The sequence below is a fragment of the Phocoena sinus genome, chromosome 14 (genome assembly GCF_008692025.1).
Source record: "Phocoena sinus isolate mPhoSin1 chromosome 14, mPhoSin1.pri, whole genome shotgun sequence".
In the NCBI taxonomy this organism is placed as follows: Eukaryota; Metazoa; Chordata; class Mammalia; order Artiodactyla; family Phocoenidae; genus Phocoena; species Phocoena sinus.
The window spans coordinates 59913048-59929062 of NC_045776.1; the positions used below are offsets into that span (position 1 = coordinate 59913048).

The following is a 16015-nucleotide window of genomic DNA, read 5'->3' on the forward strand; positions in this document are numbered from 1 at the left end:
TTTCCCGTCCCCGATGGTTAGACACTGAGGTTGATTACAGTTTTTCAGCGTTACTGATGATTCTAGAATGAATTCTGGTTTCTTTGAGGCCACCTCTGATCATCCCCTTCAGAAGTGGAATTGTTGAGTCAGAGCATATGAATGTTTCAAGACTTTTTGAAGAATTGTAATTTTATTGGAGTATAGCTGATTTTACAATGTTATGTTAGTTTCAAGTGTACAACAAAGTGATTCAGCTGTACATATACATATTTTCAATCTTTTTTAGATTCTTTTCTCATGTAGGTTATCACAGAATATTGGGGAGAGTTGCCTGTGCTATACAGTAGGTCCTTGTTGGTTATCTGTCTTATACATGGTAGTGTGTATGTGTTCATCCCAAGCTCCTGATTTATCCTGCCCCCGCCCCAACATTTCCCCTTTGGTAACCATAAGTTTGTTTTCTCTGTCTGTCTGTTTCTGTTTAGTAAATAAGTTCATTTGTATCCTTTTTAAAAATTAGATTACACATATGAGTGATGTCCTATGATATTTGTCTCTGTCTGACTTTCTTCACTTAGTATGTTGATCTCTAGGTCCATCCATGTTGCTACAAATGGCATTGTTTTATTCTTCTTTATGGCTGAGTAGTATTCCACTGTATATATGTACCACATCTTCTTTATCCACTCCTCTGTTGATGGACATTTAGGTAAGACTTTCTAAATACATTGTCCAGATGCTTTCCAGAAAGGTCATGCCCACTTACCATTTTGCCCATTGCTGGAAGTGGGAGCAGCACTTTGCACCTGTGAACGCTGAGGGTCTTAGAAGCTCAGAGAAGGCCATTCCCTTGCCCTTACCCTGTAGACATCCAACAATTACAAACAGTCACACACATGGACATAAACAGCCTCTTCTTTTTTTTTTTTTTTTTTTTTTTTTTGCAGTACACGGGCCTCTCACTGATGTGGCCTCTCCCGTTGCGGAGCGCAGGCTCCGGACGTGCAGGCTCAGCGGCCATGGCTCACGGGCCCAGCCGCTCCGCGGCATGTGGGATCTTCCCGGACCGGGGCACAAACCCGCATCCCCTGCATCGGCAAGTGGACTCTCAACCACTGCGCCACCAGGGAAGCCCAAACGGCCTCTTCTTTTGAGGGACAGATTGACTGTTGACAATGCCTGTGCTTCTTCTAAACAAATGTCACCTGAGAATTATCTGAACACTTTAATTTGGCATTCTTGATGTTTTGTTGGATAGTTAGGGAAGAAGGGATTTTGAATTGGCACCTATTGTGCTGATTTTCAAATAACCTTTCAAGGTGAGATTTTTAAAAAAGCTTTATCAACCTCCTGTGATTGAGAACTTTGTTTCTAGAAGAATCTTTTACAAGAGTGTTTCATCAGTCTTAATTCCAACCCCACGGAAATGGAATGATGTCATATTGAGTGTTGAGGCTGATTGTGGCTTTTGTTTTATATTTGTAGGGGAAAAGTATACACATTGTAGGCCAGACATGATTTATCTTTTTGTCCTCCACAAACATTATCCTTTGGCCAACGCATTACCGGGTTTTGGAACTGAGACACGAACTTTAACTCATTAAAACCCCCAGGTCCCTGGTAATAAAGTTTAAGTGGCTTCATCAACAGATTTATTTCAAAATGAATCCATTTGGAGGAAGGAAAGAGCAAGTAATGCATTATATACAAAGCTCTAGTAAATAATTCATGCGACCTGCACAGTAGTGACCGTTTCAGATTTACTTCACGGTGTTACGGCTGAAAACGAATTCTGTCTTAGAAAATCCACGATTGGATCCTCTTTGTGTATACATTTTGTACTGACTCTCCTGCTTCGAGTGTGTAAGTGGACCATTCTTAGACGGAGGCTATTTTGGAAAAATAGACATTTTATATAATTGGGCTAAAAGGACACTTTCTATGTATTCCTTTCCATTAGCAAAGCAGGAATGTTTTAAAAAATACATGGCTTTTTTCTCCTTTATGGCAGGAATTCTGATTTTGGTTTCTGTATCTGGAATGGGTTGCCAAAGGATGGACTGAAAATAGATTTTTGATGCCTGACAAGGACAACAAACACAGAGCTGGGCAGCCAGTGCCTATGGAAAGGCTCTGTCCTCAGTGACTCCTGGTCAGCGGCCATGGTCCTCCAGCTGGGAACTCCTGGATCTATCCTGAGCTCCATCCAACCCATTCCCTTTTCCGAAAGCCACACAGGAGCAGGGCAGTTTCTCATCAAGGTGGAGACTTGCACGAGGGCCGTGGGGCTGGGGTGGGTGGCCTGCTTCTTTGCACACTCTGGTGAGGCCACACTAGCATCCTGCAGTAGAAGGAATCCTCGGCTTTGGGTGTGCTTCCAATTTCCAAATAGGATCATTTCACCTTGGCCAGTGTTGATTCAATGAAAAGTATTGCACGGGAAGTAAAAATGAACGATGGTTTTGTTGTTTGCCAGAAAAACATCAGGATCCGAACTTTCTCTCCCTGCTACCCCCTCCCCCCGACTCCCCAGTAAATATGGCTACTTTTTTTTTTTTTTTGCGGTACGCGGGCCTCTCACTGTTGTGGCCCCTCCCGTTGCGGAGCACAGGCTCTGGACGCGCAGGCTCAGCAGCCATGGCTCACGGGCCCAGCCGCTCCGCGGCATGTGGGATCTTCCCGGACCAGGGCACGAACCCGTGTCCCCTGCATCGGCAGGCGGACTCTCAACCACTGCGCCACCGGGGCTGCTTTTTATTTTTATTTCTTTTTCTCTTTTAAAATTTTATTTTTATTTTATATTGGAGTGTAGTTGATTTACAATGTTGTGTTAGTTTCAGGTGTACAGAAAAGTGATTCAGTTGTACATATGCATATATCCATTCTTTTTCAGATTCTTTTCCCACATAGTTTATTACAGAATATGGAGTAGAGTTCCCTGTGCTGTACAGTAGGTCCTTGTTGATTGTCTGTTCTATATATAATAGTGTATATATGTTAATCCCAGATTCCTAATTTATCCCTTCCCCCCACCTTTCCCCTTTGGTAACCATAAGTTTGTTTTCTATGTCTGTGAGTCTATTTCTGTTTTGTAAGTAAGTTCATTTGTATCATTCTTTTAGATTACACATATAAGTGATATCATATGATATTTGTCTTTGTCTGATTTACATCCACTCAGTATGATAATCTCTAGATCCCTCCATGTTGCTGAAAACTATTTCATTATTTTTTATGGCTGAAATATGGCTGCTTTTAGAAAATTTAAAAATCATTTAAAAATCATCATAAAAATTTATACAGTACAGACTCTTAGGAGGAAAAGGTACACGTGATGAGAAATCCCACTGTTAACATTTTGAGAAACCTTCTGTTATGCTTATACACATGGACCCACCCAGACACGTTTTACCCAAAATTATATTATGCTGCGTCTGCTGCTCTGAGACTGTTGTTTTCATTTAATGGTATGTCAAGGATATCTTCTATAAATAAAAATCCTCACCATCGTTTTAATGGTTATGGCATTTCCGTGATATACATACAATGTTAATGAATTCTCTATGATGAACCTTTGGGTTGTTTTGAATATTTTTCTCCCATTTACCACATAGGGATGAGGATCTTTGTGTGACGATCACAGAAATGGAACTTTGGGGTCAAACGATATGCACATTTCAACTTTTTGTTATATGTTACCAACAGTAGCTTTGAAAGAAGATCTCTTTTTTTTTTTTAAATAAAAATTGTATATGTTTAAGGTGTACAACATGATGATTTGATGTATGTATACGTAGTGAAATGATTACTGCAGTCAAGCTAATTAGCATATTTTCTCTTCACATAGTTACCCTTTTTAAGTGGTGAGAACATGTGAAAGCTATTCTCTTGGCAAATTTCCACGTTCAAGTATTATCAACCACAGTCATCACGCTGTATATTCCATCTCTAGACTTACCCACATAGCTGCAACCTCGTCCCCTTTGATCAGTGTGTTCCCAGCCACCCCTACCCAGCGCCCTCAGTTCCTGCTAACCACCACTCTTTTCTTTGCTTCTATGTACTTAACTTTTAAAAAAAATTGATGTATAATTGTCATACCACATTATGTTAGTTTCAGGTTTACAACACAGTGATTCGGTGTTTGTATGTATTGTGAAATGATCACCACAAACAGTCTAGTTCACATCCTAGGTGACATTCGTCACTGCACAGTTACAATTCTTTTTTCTTGTGATGAGAACTTTTAAGATCTTTTCTCTTAGGAACTTTCAAATATACAATACAGTATTATCAACTATAGTCACTATGCTATTGATTCCCTCCCCTGCCTTATTTATTTTATACTTGGAAGTTGGTACCTTTTTTTTTTATATAAATTTATTTATTTTATTTATTTATTTTTGGCTGCGTTGGGTCTTTGTTGCTGTGTGGGGCTTTCTGTAGTCGCGGAGAGTGGGGGCTACTCTTTGTTGTGGTGCGCGGGCTTCTCATTGCGGTGGCTTCTCTTGTTACAGAGCACGGGCTCTAGGCACGCGGGCTTCAGTAGTTGTGGCTCGTGGGCTCTAGAGCTCAGGCTCAGTAGTTGTGGCGCACGGGCCTAGTTGCTCCGCGGCACGTGGGATCTTCCCAGACCAGGGCTCAAACCCATGTCCCCTGCATTGGCGGGGAAGCCCGGAAGTTGGTACCTTTTGACCACCTTCACCTATTATGCCCACCCCTACCCACGGCCTCTGGCAACCTCCAGTCTGCTCTCTGTATCTGTGAATTCAGTTTTTGTTTTTAGATCCACATGGAAGTGAGATAATATGGTATTTATCTTTCTCAGACTGACTTACTTCACTTAGCATGATGCCCTCAAGTTCCCTCCATGGTATTGCAAATGGCAAGATTTCATTCTTTTTTATGGCTGAATAATATTCCTGTGTGTGTGTGTGGTGTGTTTATATATGTGTGTGGTGTGTGTGTATATGTGAGTGTGTATGCGTGTGTGTGTGTGTATCGTATCTTATTGATGATCCATTTATCAGTTGATGGACACTGGTAGTTTTTCCATGTCTTGGCTTTTGTAAATAATGCTGTTGTGTACATGAGGGCGAATATATCTTTTAAAGTCAGTGTTTTTGTTTTCTTCGGATAAATATCCAGAAAAGAAATTGCTGGACCATTTAGTAGTTCTATTTTTAATCTTTTGAGCAACCTCCATACTGTTTTCCATAGTGGCTACACCAATTTACATTCCAGACAACAACGTATGAGGGTACCCTTTTCTCCATATCCCCGCCAACACTTGTTATTTCTTGTCTTTTTAATAATACCTGTTCTAACAGGTGCGAGGTGATATCTTATGTGGTTTTGATTTGCAGTTCCCTGATGGTTAGTGGTGTTGAGCATCTTTCCATAAACAGGTCTTAAAATACCTTCCTGTGTAGTGTATGAGTGCCTCCTGCCCCAAACCCACACCAACCCTGGATATGATCAATCTTTTTAATACTTAATAAATTAATGAATACCCTATCATTGCTTTTATTTTTATTTCTTTTATTATCATTGAACATATTTTTAAATATTTATTGGCAATTTATTACTCTTCCTCTGTGATTTATCCATCTATATATATCCTTTGTTCATTTTTCTATTGAGCTATCTTTTTCTTATTGTCTTTCAAAACACCTCCGTGATATATGCTTCAGATATATTCAAATATATTTAAAGATATATTCTTCAAAATATACATAAAATCTGTATGTATCCCCAGGATAAGTATCTGTCCTGCTTGGGGATGAATGATTCTCATGACCAGCAACACTTGCTCTGTTCACATTTGGAAGGAAGCTCATCTCTCTAACCATTTGTTGTGAATTTGTGGGACGGCAGCCTTCCAGACCCGAGGGCGGGGGCCGAGATGCCCTTGCTGCAGTGCTCTTCCTTAGCAGCCAGGCCCGGGTGGTGTGATTTGTGCCAGTCTTGTCTTTTCCTTCCCCTGGCAAACATCTTATCGCTGTATCATCCTGATGAGATTGCCCTGGGTCCACCGTATTAGATAAGTGATGAGCGGGAGAGAAAAGAAACTTCATAGGATAGCAACATTGAAAGTAACGTTTATTTTTGGCTTTTCCCAAGAATGAATCTCATGGTTTATAAACTACAAGGGAATGTGCCGTTGAGGAGGAAAATTTATCATCTGATCTGAATTCTGGGGAAATTCTAGGGATCCTATAGGGATGATGTAGGGTGATAATTTTATGTTTAATTTGGGGTTGCATAAAGTATGTTCACTTTGGCCTAAAACTATCCATTGTTCCTGAACAGTTTCATTCACTGGCTCCCATGTACTATCGTGGATCCGCAGCAGCTGTCATAGTGTATGATATTACCAAACAGGTAAGAAGGTCCCCTTTAGAATTTAGGTGCCATTTATGGTGATCCCCCTAGAAAGACCAAGGCAGAGACATCAGTGAGTCTCACCAGCAGCCTGGGGTGAGATTCCGCAGTATGCTGGTTGGGGTGAGTGAACACCAAATTTTGAGTTTCTCTCATGTATATGTAGCTAAGCCTTTCAAATCTACCTGCTAACTTAAATAAACAACAATGATCATTCGCTTTCAAAATTGACTCTTTGTAAGGGCAAGGTTATGCCTGCTAATACTGGTCTCCAGAATGTCAGATTTTTAGGAAAAGGAAAATTACTTTTAAATTTTGCATGTTTGATGGTTATAGACACTTATTTCCTATTAGTGTTTCAATCATACAACTTGAAACGCCAAGGATGATGTTTATATATGTATAGTGTGTCTGCGTGCATATGGGATGAATGTATTTTTAGTTATCATTTTGAGGACCCAAGATACCCATCAATGAAGAACGGCAGTGGTCTGCTGGCATTTCCCCCACTCCTGGAACTCAGCGTTGAGGACCTGCTTAACTGAACTTAGTTAACTGCTTTAACTAATTCAATGCTGTGACCATCCGTGAGTTCCTGACCACTGCTTCCTAAATGGGGCGGCTACCTTGGCTGTTTCCTGGAGGTCATTGTGAGAGAAGAGCAGTTAGGAAAATAGGACTCTAAAGCGTGCGTTTATGCGCGCGCGTGCGTGTGTGTGTACGTATGTATATATTTTTTCTTTTCTGATTAAGCATGAACATTGGTTCAGTCCTATAGCTTTGTCTCACTCAAGTTGAGGTAAGGCTAACATTAATGTTATTTATAAAAGAAAATGACTAATATGATTATCTTAACTTCAAGTTTCCATTTTAGAAGGGGAACTTTTTACAGGCTCTGTAAGTATAACTTAGCTAATATTAAATTTTGTGCCAAGGCTGGGGTAGTATGTTAACCTTTGTGTGCCCCCTGAAGATATTTTTCTTCATTAAATTATATTGGGTTTGTATTTCTACATGGTTCAGATATTACACTGATGGGTCTTTCCCAAGATTGATTTACACTTTTGGTTTAGGATTCATTTCATACCTTGAAGAAATGGGTGAAAGAACTGAAAGAACATGGTCCAGAAAACATTGTGATGGCTATCGCTGGAAACAAGTGCGACCTCTCAGATATTAGGTAAGATGCATTTAAAAAATGTCTATGCAGTTCAAGTCCTCCATCCTGAATGTCTGTGCGTAAAAGGCTGTCACAACTGTGTGGTTAAGTCTGTTCTCAGTGTCATAATCTAATTTATGTCATTCACTTGTGATCAAGGTGGTATTTATTCAACCAGAGTAGAATTGAGGGAAAAATAATAGGGAGATGCACATTTGAGGGAGCACCCACTCATGAATATTTAAATCAAATCTCCTGTACAGAGTACAGTTACACCCCGAATCTAGATGTCTTTGGGCTGAATGGTTTTAATATTTTTTTAATTAATTCATTCATTTATTTACTTGGCCATGCCGCATGGCTTTTGCAAGATCTTAGTTCCCTAACCAGGGATCGAACCCGTGCCCCCTGCAGTAGAAGCTTGGAGCCCTAACCTCTGGACCGCCAGGGAATTCCCTTATTATTGTTTATTGTTACCTTTTCTGTTGTTTCTGTCATTATTTCTACTATTACCATTTTAGTAACATTTTCATATGGTGAGGAGGGTTAGAATTCTTCACATTTAACACAGCATCCCTGTTTGTTTTAGTTCTAGACTTTAACTTAAGGATGTAGCCAGGTCTATATGATCTCACTGTTTTGTTCTAAGATCTGAATTTGATGCATCGTATGTGAACATTTTGGCTTCCCCCAGAGACACTGGGTGTTGAACTTCCTCTGCCAGGAGAGAGATTTGTAGGGACCCAGTCTGCCTAGACTAAAGCTGTGATGATAGCTTTATCTAGCCTGATAAGCTAACTATTTTTACTAAATAAAACTGAAATAAAAAAGAAAACAATGAATTTGTGTTGTCTTCATCCCCTGGTTAATTTAATTCTCAGCAATTCGAGTAGTTGATTTTCGTAAAGACAATGACACATGCTTCAGGTTTTGCTAATCCAAACCTGATGAAACCAAAGTGTAATGAACAGGAAAGATCTTGCAAAAGCCCTTAAGATGGCCTTTGCCAAATTGCTCTGTTTCTTTGGGATTTCAGAAGCTTTATATCACATTGCACCAGGTTGGTTTATAATAACAGCCATAACCACCACTTACTTGTTTGTCTTTCTGGGGGCTGGACAGATCTTTAAACTCCCCAGCCTTAGTTCAGATCTCTGCCTTCTGCCCTGTAATCCTGAAACAGCTTGCTTGTCCAGAATTCCCAGAAGAATGGTTTAACTTTTGTCATGGGAAGGAGGTGGGCTGGGTGGGTGGAGGCAGCCTTTGCTGAGAGAAAGCCTTTGCTCTCACCTGACACCATCGAATTGTGATAAAGGTGTGACTTCCAGTGAACTAAGCCTTGTGTGTCGTGGGAGAACGAATGGATGACAATTTAAGCAGAAAACGATTTAAACGTGAATGGAATTAGTTAGGACTCTTGACTATAGGGGATTGAAACTCAATTGAAACTAATTTCAGGAAAAAGGGGAATTTATTGGAAGGTACTAGGATCCACATGGTAAAAAAAACAGGGGTGCCTTTAGCTCTGGTATTTGATATGTTCCAGCTTTGGTTTCTAGAAAGATCCTGGCCTGGGGCTCTCTTTGTTTCTACATTGCCATAAAAGGATTGCCACACGTCATGAGAAAGCATTTGTGGCCAAGGGAGGGGATGTGGGCGGGACAGATGATTTCTCCCGCCGTAGTCACAAGAATGGGAGGGTGGGTGGTTTTGAAGAGGGGCAGTTCCTGGAAAAGTCCAACCTGATGTCTGTGACATGTTGGTTTGGCCGCTGGCACCGAAGTCACACCGTTTCTCAGGGTGGAATTCACTGTTCTGCATTCTCCTCGGCAGACATTCTGCTTTGTCTGCTTATCTATACTCCATCCCCAAAGGGAGATGATCCAGTGCTACTTCCAGCTTCCAGTGTGACATCATGGGGTCACTGTCCCATGAGCCCACGCCCCCTGGTTTGGCCTCAGTGGGTCCGAATGTAGCTTCTCCAGCTCCCGTGGTTGTGGTTTAAAGGGTGGAATGTGGATCTCTTGTTAGATACAAAACTCTCTTAGATTTTTCTCTTAAATTCTCCTTGCTATTGAATCAAGGACCTAACTCCCTTTGAGATTCTCCTTCAAACCTCTGATTAACTCAACAAGAAAACCCAGTTTGATGCTAGTAAATTTAAAAAAGCATTTAATATATTTTATTGAGATAATTGACAAACCATAAGACCCATCTGTTTTAAGCATGCAGTTCAATGAATTTTGTGTATGTATAGAGTTGTCTAGTCAGCCTCACATCTCATTTCAGAACATCTCCACTCTGCAAACAAGCGTCATGCTCATTTACAGCCACTTCCAATTTCCACCTCCTTCCCACCTCTAGCAACCACTAATCTACCTTTCTGTCTTTATTAATTTGCCTTTTGTGGACATTTTGTATAAATGAAATCATACAAACGTGGTCTTCTGTGCCTGGCTTCTTTCACTCAGCATACTTCCAAGGTCCATCCATGTTGAAGTTTGTATCAGTTACTTCATTCATTTTCATGGCTGACTGTTATTCCGTTGTGTGGATATACCACATTTTATTTTTTCATTCACCAGTTGAAATTCAAGTTGTTTCCACCTTTTGGCTATTATGAAAAGTGCTGCTGTGAATAATCATGTACAAATTATTTTTTTTCTTTTGGTATGCGGGCTTCTCACTGTTGTGGCCTCTCCCGTTGCGGAGCACAGGCTCCGGACGTGCAGGCTCAGCGGCCATGGCTCACGGGCCCAGCCGCTCTGTGGCGTGTGGGATCTTCCTGGACCAGGGCACGAACCCGTGTCCCCTGCATCGGCAGGCGGACTCTCAACCACTGCGCCACCAGGGAAGCCCCGTGTACAAATTTTATACGGACATATGTTTTCATTTCTCCTGGGTGTATACGTAGGAGTAAAATTTTGGGGTCATTTGGTAACTCGGTATTTAATAATTTGAGGAACTGCCAAACCTTAAAAAAAAGGGAAAAAAAAAAGAACTTCAACCCTAGCCTCACACCTTATATAAAAATTACTCTAAAATGAATCATAGACTTTAATGTAAAATGTAAAACTCTTAGAAACTTTTAGAAAATATCTAAGAGAAGATCTTGAGAATCTGGAGTTAGGCAAAGAGTTCTTAGACTTGATAGCAAAATCCCAGTGTATCTAAGGAAAAATTGATCAATTGGACCTCTTCAAAATTAAAAACATTTGCTCTGTGAAAGCCCACGTGAAGAGGATGAAAGACAACATACAGACTGGGAGCAAATATTTGCAAACCAAACATCTGACAAAGGAGTAGCATGTAGGCTACATAAAGAACTCTGAAGACTTAATAAAGTCTAATAAGTTGTTTAATAAAGTCTCATTTTAAAATGGGCAAAAGAGATGAGCAGACATTTCACCCAAGAGAATATCAAGGTGTTGAGCAAAGCCCTGTAAAGATGCTGAATGTCATAATCAGACCATCAGAATGGCTAGAATAAGAAGGAGGGATGACGACCAGTGCGGGTGAGGGTGGGGAAGAGCTGGATCCTTCGTACATCGCTGACGTGAGCATAAAACCCTGGAAAACACTTTGGCGATTTCTTTAAAAACTAAATATAAAATTACCATACGCCCCAGCAATCACACTCTTGGGCATTTATCCCAGAGAAATGAAAACTTACGTTCACAGAAAACCTGCAAATGAAAGTTAATGGAAACATTTTTTTAAAAACAATTATTTATTTATTTACATTTGATTGCACTGGGTCTTAGTTGAGGCATGTGTGCTCCTTAGTTGCGGCATGCGTGTGGGATCTAGTTCCCTGACTAGGGATCAAACCCATGTCCCCTGCATCGGAAGGCAGATTCATAACCACTGCGCCACCAGGGAAGTCCCCACAGAAACCTTGTTTGTGATGGAATCGGCCCTGATGTCCTTCAGTGGGCACACCAGGGTGCATCACACTGTGGAATACTACTCAGCAGTGAAAAGGAACAAAACGGGTACAAGCAACCCGGACAAACCTCCAGGGAAATACGCTGAGTGAATAAAGCCAGTACCGAGGGTTTCATGTTGTATGATTCCACTTATATAACTTTGGGGAATGAAACCATTTTAGAATTAGAGGGAGATTAGTGGTTATGGTCGGGGTGAGGTGGGCGGAGGGGCGGGGGAAGGACAGCATGGACATAAACGGGCAGCACGAGGCATCCTTGTGATGCTGGAAACGTCCACCTCTCTGTGGGGAGGACACGAACCTACACGAGTGATAATACACACACACAAGCACCAGTAAAGCCAGGGGAATCTGAACAACATGGAGTGTATTGGTGTCAGTGTCCTGGGTATGATGTTACAGTTTTGCAGAACGGTGCCATTTGGGGAAACAGGGCAAAGCGTACAAGGAGTCTCTCAGTATTTTTTCTTGTAACTGCGTGTGAATCCACAGCTACCCCAGTACAAATTTCAGTCAACAAAGTTGGATTTAGATAAAAATAATAAGTAAATATTAGGCAGTGGTGTGTGTGTGCGGACATGTATATGTGCACATATACATGCATATTATGTATATTATATATGATTAACTCAAGTTTTGTAAACACACTGAGCCAAAGGATGACTTTAACCACTCCCCCGCCACACCCACTGTACAGAAGAAAAACGGGAACTCTATTAAAAACTCCTGTTTAGGAAAGCGGAGAAGGGGAAGCCTGGTGGATTGGTCCTTGCCCAGAGGATAAACTTTCTCCCGCTAGACAGAAATAGTCTGGTAAATGATAGGCCTGCGAGCCTAATGACACCTGCTGTTGACTCCTTTCCATGGCAGTGGAATTGCGTTCTTGGCCAACCAATCCAGCTGCTCCAGATTCCGCCTGCCGGTACGATTTTTCTGGGGAGTTAGCCAAGTCTCTCCACCCCAGACCTTATTTAGAGCTTGACCTTCTTTTACTCTAATCTAAAATACTTTGCTCTTCTGTAATTGCCACAAGACTATAGTTTCTTTTTCACTGGGGGTTGGAGAAGGATAGTATGTAGATTTGGTGTGTGTGTGTAGCAGGAGCCGGGCTCACCTAACAGACTTTGGTTGTGTAAGCTTGTAAATCCTTGAGCAGAGCTAGGCCTGGCGTAGTTTGAAAGTGCCTGGACTTGAAATGGGATTAACTCCCTGAACTTGACTCAGCCACTGGAGGCTTGTGTGCAGAAGTGCTTCGCAGGGGAGATGCCGATCATGGGGTCAGTGGGTTTCACATCCACCAATATTCCAGAAGAGGGTAGAAGGGTCTGACCACACCCCAGCATGAAAGGCCCTCACGGGCATCTGATCAGAGGAACTCAGGACTTCCAGTTTGGATTTTTTTTTTAAGGCTTCTGATCTTTCTGAGAGATTTTCCTGAATATCTTGAAGAATTCTAGACAGAATCTCCTCGGGCTCAGATTATTGTGGAGTTGGAGTGATGTGTGGTCTCTCTGAACCCGGGCGAGGAAGCAAACTGGAGTTGGTGATACTGTGTGTGAGAAGACTGTCCCCGGCTTGTGCACAGCAGGTGCTCCGGGGACATCCCTTCCCTGCTTTCCTGCCCCCTCCCTCCCCAGTGAGGACGGGCCTTGGGGAGAAGTGTGTGTGACTCCTGATGGGGCCTAGGGGATGGGGCACCTCCCTTCTCCTTACCATCTACTGATGCTGGAAGGGGGCGTTGCAAATTGGGGACATTTTAGGAACATACATAGTTGAAATAAAATCAGAGAGCCTGCGCTGAACTGACTGTGCAGGGCCTGAGGTGGCCGGCTGGAGGAGCGCAGCCAGCTTGGAGCCCGGACAGTGACCATTTGCTGACATGTGCTGAGCAGGGCGGGTCCCAGGCTTCTGAACTAGTAACACGAGGCCTCGGGCTAATTCCAGGTGCCTCTGATGAGGGCACATTTGGCCTGGGGTCTAGAGGGAAAAGAAACCTTCTTCTCAGAAAGTCTGGAGAGCCTGCCAGAGACTGCACAGCCTTGTCCCGGGCCTGGTGGGAAATTTTGGGCAAACAAGTCTTGAAAAGAAAAAAAAGAAATAGATCACCTTGCTTTAGGAGTTTTAAAAGTTCCATGAACATAAGAATTGCTTAGCACACTTGTTAAAATTCAGATTCCAGGATTCAGTTCCGTAGATTCTGATTCAATAGGGCAGGAGCAGGCTGGGGACAAATACATTTTGTAAAGCAGTTCTTTTACAAGTGGTCCAAGGGCCATACTCGCAAAAGCATTGCCTTAGGTGATAGGAGTTGATGCGAGGGAAGAGGAACGGGGTCCTGGAACCTGGCTGGGCTTCTGACTGCAGGCCACACCTGCCTGGGCCTCCCTGCTGCCCTTCGGAGCTCACAGAGGCTGGAAACAGTGGTCCAGCATCATTCAGGATACGGAGGAAGCACCACTGACCCACCGTCTTGTCCCCTTCAGAAGCAGCTCCAGTTCTCTGCCCCATTTTCTGCATCTCACAATGATAGTCATCAGGAGAAAAGGTGCGACTGTGGGCTGGTTTGCCTCCATCTGATTAATATCAGATGCCGCTGGACCAGCATCTTGCACCCAGCCCCCTCCTGGATGCTGGGACTCCCCCAGATCCAGCCTGTACTTGGTTGCCTTGGCTTGGGCCAGGAATTAGGATCACCTTGCTTGAGTGCTTTCATGTGATGCACTGCAGGTATTTCAGGAACCATCTGCTTTAATCAATGATGGGGGGAAGGATCCTCCAGGTGTTGAGGTTAGAGGAAGAAGAGGTTCCCTATCCCACCCCTGACACTTCAGCCAGAATCCCCCCTTCACTTTTCCCCGTCAGCCTTTCAAGCAGCCTTGATCTGTAGCCATCATAATAAGTAATTTATTGGAGAAATTACGCCCACCCCACCCCTACCTCATAGCAGGTTCCAGTTCTGTTTCCTTGGCTTTTCTTTTACCGATTTTGGACTCTTGACTCTGTACACAACCCCCCCTGTGACCTCTCCAGATTAGGAACTCTTCCTGCCTTTCTTGATCACTTAGACATTGGCCTTCCTCTAATGGGTTCCAGCTTAGGGGTCTCCTGACATCCTTAGGGCTGTGAACGAATCAGAAAGGGTGAAGGAGTGATGGTGTAGAAGTGCTGATAGGAGAGAGCCTTTGAGGCCTGATTTATTTTATCTTGCCTGTGGTAGCAGATGGAAGTTACCCACCGAAAGTAGTGGTGGAGTCTGGGGCTTGGAGAGGTGGTGGGTGATGACCTGGGGATGCCCAAGGTTCCTCCCTTCCCCCACTAAATACAACCCAGGAGATGATCAGGGATGGAATCCTGAGGAATGGAATCAGGGTCTCTGAGATCTTACAGCAACACTTCTGGTGTCTCCAAGAGAAACACTGTGAGACATTGGTTGGGCTGCTGCCGATGAGTCAAGACTTTTCTCCTGGAGTAGAGGTCGTCTTCCAAGAACAGAGCAGCTGGGGTAGAAGTGAAACTAGGCTGGGGGACGAGGAAGGCGATTTATTCTACCAGTTTTCAGTTATTCGATTAGCAAATAACTTTTGGTAGTTCTGTGTGGAGCAAAGTACTATGGGAAGTACAAGAAAAGAGAAGAAAATATTTTCTTAGAGCTATTTATTTCTATTTGGGGAGCCAAGAGGGATATACAGGGGGAGGAAAATATCTAATGAGTAATACAAGACTATGTTTTTTTTGTTTTTTTTTTTTTTTTTGTGGTACGCAGGCCTCTCACTGTTGTGGCCTCTCCCGTTGCGGAGCACAGGCTCCGGACGCGCAGGCTCAGCGGCCATGGCTCACGGGCCCAGCCGCTCCGCGGCATGTGGGATCTTCCCGGACCGGGGCACGAACCCGTGTCCCCTGCATCGGCAGGCAGACTCTCAACCACTGCGCCACCAGGGAAGCCCCCAAGACTATGTTTAATAAAGTTCCAAAGTTAAGGTGCAGGAAGGACAAAGGGATTCAGGAAAGGGAAAGTCTGTCGTTGCAGACGGTGATTTGGAAAGGCTCATGGATAAAATGTGTCACAGGCTGGGCTGTTCAGGATGAGTCGGGTAGGAGGAAATTCCAGGAAGGGAAGATCATGGACAAAGGCATGGGCGTGGGAGGGCCTTTGACAGGTGTCATGGCAGGGTGGGGGGGGATATCAAGAGTATCTACCTGATCGTCTGCCCTCAGGAATGGGGAGAAGATGGGTGTGTGGTGAGTGGCTTAAAAGTATGCCGAGTGTCTGGGCTCAGTGGGCAGGGCCAGGATGGCAAACTCCCCGAGGTCCTGCCTCCAACTTCTGTCTCTCATCCCCAGGCTCCATTGCCCGTCAGTCATGGCTCTGTCTTCTCCTGAGCCTCTGTGGTCTCAGCCTTCTTAACATAGAGCTGCATGTAGTCACCACCAGCTAAAGCAATGGAACCTATCTGCCAACACCACGGTAGGTGTGGGACCCTCTCTGGATTCTTCAGCAAGTAAGGCTTCTTGCAATTTCCTGTGTCATCTAGAGCGGGAAA

General features: G+C 43.3%; 1 protein-coding gene across 13 annotated transcripts in view; it reads left to right on the forward strand.

The window, feature by feature from the left end:
* Positions 1 to 16015, forward strand: part of RAB31 (RAB31, member RAS oncogene family) — a 111801-nt gene that overhangs the window by 57710 nt on the left and 38076 nt on the right. For 11 of the 13 annotated variants that reach the window (XR_004345391.1, XR_004345390.1, XM_032602758.1 and 8 more), the window contains exons 4-5: positions 6295 to 6366; positions 7440 to 7546. Coding sequence is in view for 7 of the 13 variants with exons in the window: in XM_032602761.1 (XP_032458652.1) it covers positions 6295 to 6366; positions 7440 to 7546 (179 nt within the window). In the remaining 6 variants the exon portion in view is untranslated. Of the gene's footprint in view, positions 1 to 6294; positions 7547 to 15815; positions 15940 to 16015 lie in introns of all 13 variants that reach the window. The other 2 variants (XR_004345392.1, XM_032602762.1) reach the window with 2 other exon arrangements.